This window comes from Notothenia coriiceps, unplaced genomic scaffold (assembly GCF_000735185.1).
Source record: "Notothenia coriiceps isolate Sejong01 unplaced genomic scaffold, NC01 NC01_scaffold00031495, whole genome shotgun sequence".
In the NCBI taxonomy this organism is placed as follows: domain Eukaryota; kingdom Metazoa; phylum Chordata; class Actinopteri; order Perciformes; family Nototheniidae; genus Notothenia; species Notothenia coriiceps.
Window position 1 is genome coordinate 353,369 of NW_011364196.1, and position 10,520 is coordinate 363,888.

At 43.7% G+C, this 10,520-nt stretch overlaps 1 protein-coding gene across 1 annotated transcript in view; it reads right to left on the bottom strand.

Annotated features, from left to right (window-relative positions):
- Positions 1 to 6: 6 nt before the first annotated feature.
- znf821 (zinc finger protein 821) overlaps positions 7 to 10,520 on the bottom strand; it is a 15,166-nt gene continuing 4,652 nt past the window's right edge. Inside the window, exons 2-6 of the mRNA XM_010788019.1 lie at positions 6,458 to 6,592; positions 6,198 to 6,316; positions 4,481 to 4,579; positions 3,222 to 3,388; positions 7 to 1,696 (exon numbers count right to left, since the gene is read on the bottom strand). Of these exons, the coding sequence (XP_010786321.1) occupies positions 766 to 1,696; positions 3,222 to 3,388; positions 4,481 to 4,579; positions 6,198 to 6,316; positions 6,458 to 6,592 (1,451 nt within the window). The 3' untranslated portion in view covers positions 7 to 765. The remainder of the gene's footprint in view (positions 1,697 to 3,221; positions 3,389 to 4,480; positions 4,580 to 6,197; positions 6,317 to 6,457; positions 6,593 to 10,520) is intronic.

Genomic DNA, 10,520 nt, shown 5'->3' on the forward strand with positions numbered 1-10,520 from the left:
CTGCGGCTACAAAGTTCCCACTCCCGTCACTGAAGGTCCATGTGCAAAAAGACTATTTTTTCCGCCATCAAAGGAAGTATAACTGCTCCTACTAGAATGAACTATGCCCACTGACCAACAGATAAATCTCTTTACAACATGCTCTCATCCATACAATATGAAACATTCTCAACCCTGTTCCCAAGGCTTTCTATACTGTAATAAATTAGTTAGTCTGTGCGACACAGAAGAAGCTGGAGGTAAACCAGCGAGGAATGGTTCACTGTGACCAGAGGGCAGAGTTAATAGGCGCTTTCACACCGGAGTACTTTTCCCCCCGAACTAGGCCGATATGGGGGGGAGATTTGGTTTTACACCAAAAAGGGTCTGGAACTAGTCCCTAGTTCACACAAACCTTTGCACCCCCAGATAGTCCCTGCTAGAGAGGTAGTACTTTCCTGAGGAGGAAATGGTTCCTGGGTGTGTCGGCCACACTAACAATTTCTGATTGGCTGGGCGAATTGCAAACCACGCCCCGTAAAACTCCGAAAAGTTTTGTGAACCCAAAGCAGAAGAAGAAGAAGTGACGTCAACGGCTTCATTTGCCTAATCCTCCCTCAGGGACTTGTTCCGTTGATAACGCGATCTACTAGGACAGTTCGAGGGACTAAAGAGTTCGGGGGGGAACAAGTACCGGGGGGGACAAGTACCGGGGACAAGTACCGGCTAAGTACTTGGTGTGAAAGCGGCTATAGTCGCTGCTAGAGGCCCGATGTTTTCCCGCCATTAGGGCATCTTCATGAACAGACCGTTATCCATGGAAGGGACCGGCATGGGGCAGGGGAACTGGAAGAGACTCATGTCTGCTGTGAGGGCAGCCATGGCCGCGGGGTCGTGCTCGATCTGTGTCCTCAGGGCGGGGTCGATCTTCTCCAGCCGCCTCTTGATCCTCTTGGCCTCCCTCTCTCGGATCAGCCTGGCCTGCCTCTTCTCCGGCGTCTCATTGGCTCTTTTCATGCGCATGGCCTCCCTGTCTCTTTGCAGCCTGCGCGACCGCTGGTCCTCGGACTCCTGCATCCTCTGCATGCGCTTGGCCTCGCGGTCCCGCAGCCTCCTGACTTCCCTCTCGTCCTCCGACTCGCACGCCCTCTTGTTCTTCTTCGCCGTGCGCTCGCGCTCCAGCCGATACATGCGGGCCTCGACGGGCTCGTTCTTCCTACGTAGGGCCCATTTTCGCATGGGAGACTGAGCCTCCATCAGCTGCTGGTAGGCGATGCAGCTGTTGCACACCAGCAGAACTCCGGCAGGATACACCGGCATGGGGCTCAGGATGTCTGAGATGGGAGGGAAGCCTGGGGGGGAGGAGTTCAGAGCGTCGGGGATGGACCCCAGTGAGGGCCCGTCCGAGAGGAGGCTGTCGGGCAGAGAGGGAAAGGAGGGTCCTTGGTCAGAGCCCGCGCAGGGTCCTAGGCCCTGACACTGCCGGGGGCCGTGGCACTGGCTGGGGTGGTGGTCTGGAGCCTGGCAGGTGCGATGGGCTTGACACATGTTGGGGTCAGGGGCCTGACAGGGGGGGGGGCCCTGACAGGAGCTGGGGCTGGGCCCTGCTGCGTGGTCCGGGCTGTTCATGGGGCTGCTGGAGAGGGACATGGAGCACGTGTCCCGCCCGTCCATCAGATCCATCCTGGAGGTGTCGATGACATCTTTCAGCTTCTCCCTAAGAAAACAACACAGTAAATAAATAAATAGCTGGTTACTTGTGCCTTGAGGCTTTCTAAGAAGCATTAGGCTCAGATATATATTTTCTCCTTTCTTAATCTGACGTCCTGATCACTGCATCCTTTTATGTTGGTGTGTTTTCTTTCACTTGCCTCAGTTGACACAATTCTATAATTACATTTATACAGCTTAAAAAGGTGAATTTTATGTTATTTTTTTTATTTTCTCCATTTCTTTGCTCGTATTCAGCTCTGAAGGCACATCAGGGCACATTTGCTGCTCTCTTTGATCAATTCTGTTCCAAGTCCTGTATCCTAGTTACTATCACCAGTCTGCATCAAAGGCTGATAAATACAACGATTTGTCGAATAACAGCTTGTATTGTTTGGAATATTCAGCTTGCAATATAAATGAGAAAAAATACACTTTACATTTTCTGTTGCTTGTGTTCATGCCAACAGCTTGTTAGGACCACCTGGTCCGTATGGTTATATATTCTTAGACTCAAGTTATTCTGGCTTCATCCTGTTCTGATGCTTTCCCAACTATTTATTTGAGAGATGAGGTAGGCAATATGTCTCGTGACCTGCGTTTAACTGAGAGAGGAGTTTAGCATACTGCTACCGTATAACACATCTTCCTAACAGGTGCTTTAAATCTTCCTTTATTCACAGCTCATATAAATACACTCCATCACCATCAGCGCTCAGTTTATACTTATGGTGTTTTATTTGCAATTACATCTGACTATAATTATAGGTCGTGATTTTTCAGATTACATTTTAGATTACATGTCCTGACCTTGCCATTGCTGTCCAAATCTGAAACATAATGGTGGTTGCTAAGCAACTTGCATGTTTACTTCCATTAAATCTGTCAAAGCAGTACTAATTATATTCATCCCTCATGCTCTGCCTCCTGCCTGATCTCTTACTTTGAGAAGCACAGCTCCATTGTGTTGGAACATGCTGAATGTAAGACTAATTATCACTTCATTTTCAGAAAGTTCTCTACACCTTTTAATCAAATACTTAGTTCCATCCAATTTTTTTTATTAAAACCTACTTACGTCTTTCAAGGATTTCTAACAAATTCTAACAATTATAAAAAAATTTTTTACTGCGCTATTCAAAATAGTTCCTCCTGCTAAATCAGTGAGGTCTGCTGCCTTTGTAGTAGGTTGATAAATAATCTGAAGCTTACTGAACCCTTAGATCTTGTTGAAAGGTTTAAAGATCTATAGAAAAGAGCAGCAGCAAAACCGTAAAACTGCATTTTGAATTATTGATTTTTATGACTTATTATTCATTCATTATTAATTCATTTACTTGATAACTGTGGAAGCAACTGACCTAACATTTTTGACATAGAACAGCGTCATTTTTGATAGAGATGTAATTAATTTAAAATCAAATAGAAACACTTTGGGGCTATAATAATAATTCATCTAAATATATGGTTTATTTTTAAATATGAAAGCAATGGGGATTAAAGACAAGAGATTCTATGGAGATGAGCCAAACCTGTCAAAGTTGTTGGTGTCTGTGAAGCGCGCCCCGCAGACAGCGCAGTTGGACAGGCGGTCCTCGGAGTGGATGAGAAGATGGCGCCCGAGCGAGCCAGGCGAACTCAGGGCGCGCCCACACACCGGGCACACGTAGCTCTTACTGCTGCTCATCATACTGGTGTGCTGTTAATGACAGCAAAACAAGATCAGAACATGGAACTGGGAAAGAAAAGGACATTTAAAATATACCACATACAAAATGAATGGACTCATTCAACATATTTTAAACTGTAGATAGTGAATTATTCAAATTGATCAAATATTGAACATGTGTATATTATTCCTATCAAATCTATTTTAAGGAATGGTACAAATAATAATCTTATTTGATGGTATGGTAGAGTTTTGTACAGTATACACAGATATAAGATAAATTAAGATAAAATTGACTTTTATTAATCCCTCGTGGGGAAATTGTTTCTCTGGATTTGACCCATCCTAGTGTTAGGAGCAGTGTGCTGCCATTTTGAACGGCGCGGGGAGCAGTGTAGGGAACCTTGCTCAGGGACACCTCGGTAGCACTTGGTCTTGCCGGGACTTGAACTGGTGACCTTCCAGTTGCCAAGCCAACTCCCTATCGACTTTGCCACCACCGCCCCATAAGCATGTTGAGTTGCCATTTTATCATAAATGCTGTTGAAAATCCTGGGAACTTCCACAATGCTTTTTTAATTAGTGCTCTAAATTGAACACTAATCCAGCTTAACCTTTTTTTTTTATAAAGTCTACAAGTATAAAAACATTTAAATATGTTAGAAATACAACTATTTGAGAAACATTCAAATCTTCAGTGCCAAGAATGCAGACCGAGGGAGATGCTGTGGTAATTGCTCAACATTACACTCATCTGATAGCATCTTTAGCAACAACAACAACCACAAAATACCCGCCATTTGCAAAAAGATATGAACATGGTTGAGTGTCAGCATTCTGCAAGGTATAACTCAGCTCCTGGATATTAAGTGATCACATAAACAAAGGACAGAGAAAGGTGTGGAGTCCAGTGAAATGAATGAATATTTTTGAAGTGTGAGACTCCTAGGCAGTCACATGACATAGTAAGCACTATATCATACAGTCGAGTGCTGTACTGATGCTGGAAGCCACTTAGGGGCTTTAAAGGTTACAGCCCACCACCAGCTTATAGAAACAGACCGGACTGAGGGGTGTAAACTCTGTACTATATTAGGACAGGCGAGACAGTGTTGTTCTCACCTGGTAGACATGGGAGATGAGCTTCTCAGGGCTGCTGAAGTCCAGTGAGCAGAGCGGACACACAAAGTTGATGCAGTTGTCTCCCCCTTCCTCGCTCTCCTGAAGAAAACAAGCACCATTAAAAACATGTTGAAATACTTTTAATATATAAATTGGCAGTAATCTGTTTTGAACTCTTATGACGTTTGCACTGCCATCTTTAACTTTGTACTTTTCAGCTGTGTTTCCGCTGTTTTCAGCTATGTATTAGCAAAGTCAATAAATGCCAGAAAGTAATTATGTGTTAATGTGTAACTTATTACAATTCAAAAGCAAAGTACATCCTCCTCTTTGGAACTTAGTATGCTGACAGCTGATTATAAACATAAAACGATGGATTCTTAAAAGCACGGCACATTTTTTTCCTTTGTGGAGTCACTTCTCACTTTATGTTTCTAGCTGGAGCGTTTCTACAAGTGGTATATGGAGATGTGTTGAGAGCGTGATTAAGCACCATTTCCCACAAACCCCCAGTGATTCATTAACAGTGACTTGATGATGTGTGCTTTCACAGATGTGACTCACACACAAGCTGAAATGCATGACATTTTCAAACAGAAGGTCTGCGCACAAAACATATTGGCTGATGCCAGGGGTGTTCTGTTCAAGTCCATTAAATGAAAGCGCTTGCCATTTTCTTTATTGCGTAGGCGGATACTTTGTCACAAGTTGTCACATCCCACAGACATGGTTCCTGCTACTTTTTATAAATACCTCTTATACCAATTTGATATAAACCTAACGATCAAGAGGTTGAAGATGATTTAACAAATTAAGATCTTATGGTCAAAATAAGAGCTTGAAAATATATCTGCACACTGCCTTACAACTTCTTGAAACACAGTTTGAGTTTCACTGTTTTAACGGATGGTCTGATGAAAAGGAAACATTGTGTAAATGTCAGATGTACGAGATATCAGTACTTCCTGTTACTTTCTATACCCAAAGTAATTCATTCAAATGATCTGCTTTTTTTCTTAGCATGAACATGTATGCAACGAGGGCTGACAATACAGATTACTTTTAATTGTATTGATTAATTTGCTAAGTATTTTCTCAATTATTGGTCCAATAAATGTCAAACATCGTGGCAAATGTCCATCAAAGTTTTTCAAAGCCTGAGGTGATGTCTTTATAAGTCCTGTTTTGTGAGTCCAAATCCTAAAGATATTCAGTTTAATATCACATATAACATAGAAAAGATCCATGATTGAAAACAGCATTTTCTGCCATTCTTGAATCTAATATAACTTAATATTCACTATCTGTGAATCCACAGTTAGTAAAATACGATATACTTGCGCAGTAACTTGAGCAAAACCCATCAAATACAGTGGTATGTTTTCCTACACAGATCCATATCCAAATTAATATTCACATCAACTGCTGTTTCAGGCACTGCTGGGGGATGAGAGATTATTAAGTTCTACATTTTCACAGCCAACAGTCTTGCCACATGTGATGTGCCATGTTTTCCAAATGGAAGCTAGGCCCCTACACTGTGACACATTTCAATAATATAGCTCTCTGGAGTTTGTATGTTCATGCAGCAACACCACCAACACCTCAGTACAGTGAAGGCCTATATTGTAACATATATTTAAACTAGACACTTTAAAATACTGTCAAAGGCATAAACAATACCACTTTAAACCAGGATTTCCCCCCCCTCCCTCACCTCTTTGACCCCCGCTCCTTGAAGTCGGCACTGCGTTCTCTTGGTGGACATGTGGTCGTCAGCGGAGGTGTTGGAGGACGAGTCTTCACCGTGGTTGTCAAGGTCACTCTCGCTGTCTTCTATGGAGGCAAACACATCCCTATCAATACAGACAGACAACAGAACACAGAGCAGGGCTTACTCTCACTAACGCCCCTCAGTCCCAGGACGTCCCACAGAGTCCCTCCAGTGCTCCCCTGCCCCGGCCCTTCATCCTTTACCTGAGATGCTATCCTGCTCTTGTACTTCCTGGGAGTTGTTGCTGCTGCAGCATTCACTGTCTTCGGTGAATTCGTCCCTGCCGTCCATGTTAATAGTGTGCTGAAGTCCTGTGATGCCTAAAGTGTGAAATGGCCCTGGAGAGAGAAGGAAAGCCTCAGTCAGCAACAAACCTGGGTAACTGATGTGGGTGCGGAATATGACTCTTTATAAAAGAAACATTTACGGTCCTTAATTATGACTTGCTGCTTAGCTTCAGCTAAAGAAGAACTCATTTAATTGGTGAAGAATGACTATATGTTTTCAGTGAATGATCGCAATTTCTTGACCTATTTTATTACATATAGCCAGGTATATATAGTTACCGTTTAAAACAAACAATGAGCCATAGGGGGAAGTGGTTTACATTAATTTCAGAACAGCTAAGGGGCCATGAGACAATATGGGTTTCCTGACATCAGCAATTTTGTCGTCATGTGGTAACTATCTATGCATTAACATCTCTGGGTCTATAAGAGCAAATGAGCAATATTCAACATGGAGCTTCTTTTGCTTTTGCGTCAATGAGAAAAAGGGCTGTGATTGTCTATACAGTTGGTGTTCAAGAATTACATCACAATATATATTTAACACCCTCGGATCAAATGCTGACGATATAGTAGAGTTGCTTGGTGCAAACATGTCTCTGTTTAAGAAGAGCCTTGGTATTGGTTGTTGAAATAACAATGAATGAATGTTTCCACCAATCAATAACACAATTCCAGTGAAACCAGTGGGACGGGCTAAAGATGTGGAAATAATAATAGTTTTTTTATGATTGCATGTGCATCAAAAGGTGAGGAGGACATGAATAAGACACCAAGCCCGTCTATCAAGTTTCACGTTGTTCAAGCTTGTCTTTGTATGAAAATAAACTACAATTTCCTGCACACAGTGAACCATTCAGTGTGTGTACAGACAGACAGATGACTTTGCACCATGGTGGCAGGACCTCCCATTGAGGGATTGGGTTCACCAAAAACATGATTTCCAAAGATATGTTGATTAGAATATTTATATTTCAATGAATTGTGTCTGTTTTAAAAATAGAATATCCACCTTTTCACCCATATAATTTATGCAGCATGATTGCTTTATCTCCATAGCAACATACTGTACAAAGAGACAGCATCTACTGTCAGGGCATACATCAAGAAGGTATGACTTTTTCCGAACTAGTGCTTCGCCTACAGCTCACAGTTCAGGATTTATCCACTCACATACAAAGAGCCTCTCAGAACACTTTGCTTTAATACAATGGTAGAAATGATTACAATAATACAAAATGGTGGCGACAGGAAGTGGAACCTATCATCAGAACAGCATAGTCCACCCACGAAATAAAAAACACAGTGCCAGATAGTGAATTATTTATACAATTCTACTTTTTTTGGAGGAGATTTTTGGGCTCCACTTAAAACGAGCACTACAAGAATGTATTTTTCCCCCGATTTGGCTGCTTTTATATCAACAACCCCGCACTGAAACATAATGAATGCTAAGCCAGAGCCCGCTGACATATATGTGCACACACACATTAGCTTAATTTGCATCCCAACCCCCACTTTTTCACACACATATACACTCGCAGAGACATGCTAGCTCTGTTCTTCCACAGCCATGCTGCAGTCCCACGGGGGAAGCAGCCTGCACTCTTTTCCCCTAGCTAGCTGCCTTGCTGCTCCGTGTGTTTCTCTCGCTCTCTCTCAGTACCACCCACACACTGAACAGCCTGGCTCGCCCTCTGTCCTCCCTGCTTGTGTGTAGCTCTGACTACTTCCATATCTATACCATCAGCTCTGAGGGGGAGGATAACGCTTCATACCCTGAAGATAATGTGTGGCTCAATTAACTCCTCGTGATGACACTCTATGTTTTGTTGGTTTTAGGTTTCTGGAAAGAAATCTTGCACTTGTTCCATTATCACACTTGACCCTGAGCAAACCTGTATTTAACTGCCGACACAGCTTCATTGGAGACAGTTCTGTTGAGAGCTTCTCTGGCATGCACACAAGAACATCCCACTGCAGATCAAATTAATGGCATCTTAAATCTAATGTTCTTCCCCTGTGCCTTCTATCCCTGTTATCTCAGATCAGAGATGGGAGAGAGATCCTGACTTGAGTTACCTGAGACTGACAAGTAATTACAGCCCCCGTCACAATCCTGAGGTATTTCACACACACACACACACACACACACACACACACACACACACACACACACACACACACACACACACACACACACACACACACACACACACACACACACACACGTTTGTCATTCTACTGTTTCACTACTGGCGAGAAGTTAGTATGTGAACGCACCTTGGGCCCTTTTCCCCATTGAAATCAAAGCATTCATTAGCACCGGTAGAGTGAGTACTGAGTATTGAACTATGAACTACTACAACAAGCTGGCTTCACGGCACATAGCCAATGATTGATGTGTGAGAGATACCCATCCCCCCACTGCTAGGGTTCTGTCTGTACATCTGTCTCTCCTCGCTCCCCCATCCTCCCTCCCTCAGTCTCTGCCACTGTGATGTTATCTCTGAGTCTGTGTGTCTGTAGGCAGGAGGTGACGCAGTGTCTGACTGAATCCAGACAAAGAGACAAACTCATCAGCCAACAGACACAGAAGAGGGAGAGAGACGAGGGGGGGGTGGTGGCAGTGGGGGGTGGAGGGGCAGTGCTCAAAACAAAACAGACAAAAGACAGAATGCCAAAACTCTACTCAAACACCAAGCAATGGGGGTCCTGTTGAATTCAAAGCCCCCTCCTTCTTCTTTTCAGACACCAAAAACACACACATGCAGACACACAACATCGTCTGAATCTGCAGGAAGTGCTGGGGCCCCTGTCTTGCATATTTTCACACACACACACACACGCAGGACAGCGAGGATGGTGGTCCAGACATATGATCAATTCTCACTCTAATTAACTGATGAGATAATGTTACGAAGAAGAAGGCAAAGGGATTAGCCATTTTTCTATTCGCAGAAGATTTCCACTATTGTGGCCCCTGATATATACTAAGTGCCCCTCCTTGGTCAACTGAAAAGTAATATTGACATTCTTATTGGGATTTTAATACAGCCAGTGTGATAGCACAAAGCCATCACTGAAACGTTTGTGCTGAGCTAACTTGGGAGAAAACATGCTTGGAGAAACAAAGTTTTTCTGAATGTTTACAGTAAAAGGCCTACATGCACTTTAACTGTCTATAAACTGTCAGCCTCAAGGACAAAGCCACTTCTCTCCATAAAGCATACACCACCTTCAGATCTTATTAACTTTTATACAATGCTGTTGTTATACATCACACTCAAGGAGGAACTCAAAGCTAGACAGACATCCCTGTTGTATTATTGTCTGGAATTCCCTCTGTGTGTGTGTGTGTGTGTGTGTGTGTGTGTGTGTGTGTGTGTGTGTGTGTGTGTGTGTGTGTGTGTGTGTGTTCGTCTTTGTGTGTGTGTAATGCAGCCCGCCTGCCTGTCAGACTGTCTCCCTGCCTGTCTGGTCTGTCAGTCTGTCTCTCTGCTCTGACTCTCTCGGAGGGGGGGGGAGGACAGCTCTGAGCATGCAATTCATTGCTCACAAGAAAAGACAGGTAAAACAATCAAGGCAGAGCAGAGGAGACTCCACGTGCCGAACACAGTGCCAGAACTCGCACTACAGTGACACAGCGGGAGGTACAGCTTGTCAAATCCCCAAAATGTCTTGGAATTTGTCACAGCATGAGGAGCAGTGCACTAACACATGCCAGCAGTACACTGCTCCAGACCCTCCTGAGGGGTTCAGCTCCCGCTCTTGACTCTCGTAGAAGCGCTACAGAGCAGCAAATGAGCCCATTAGCCCGCAGGGATCACTGCAGTCGCGAGATGCAGCAGTTTAAAGAAAGAAGGGCCGCAGCATACATAACTTCAGAAGATTACACTAGACAATCCCTTACTGTGGACTGAGGCGTGTTCAAGAAGTCAGCATGGTGTACACCAAAAGGGAGGGGGGGGGGGGGAAG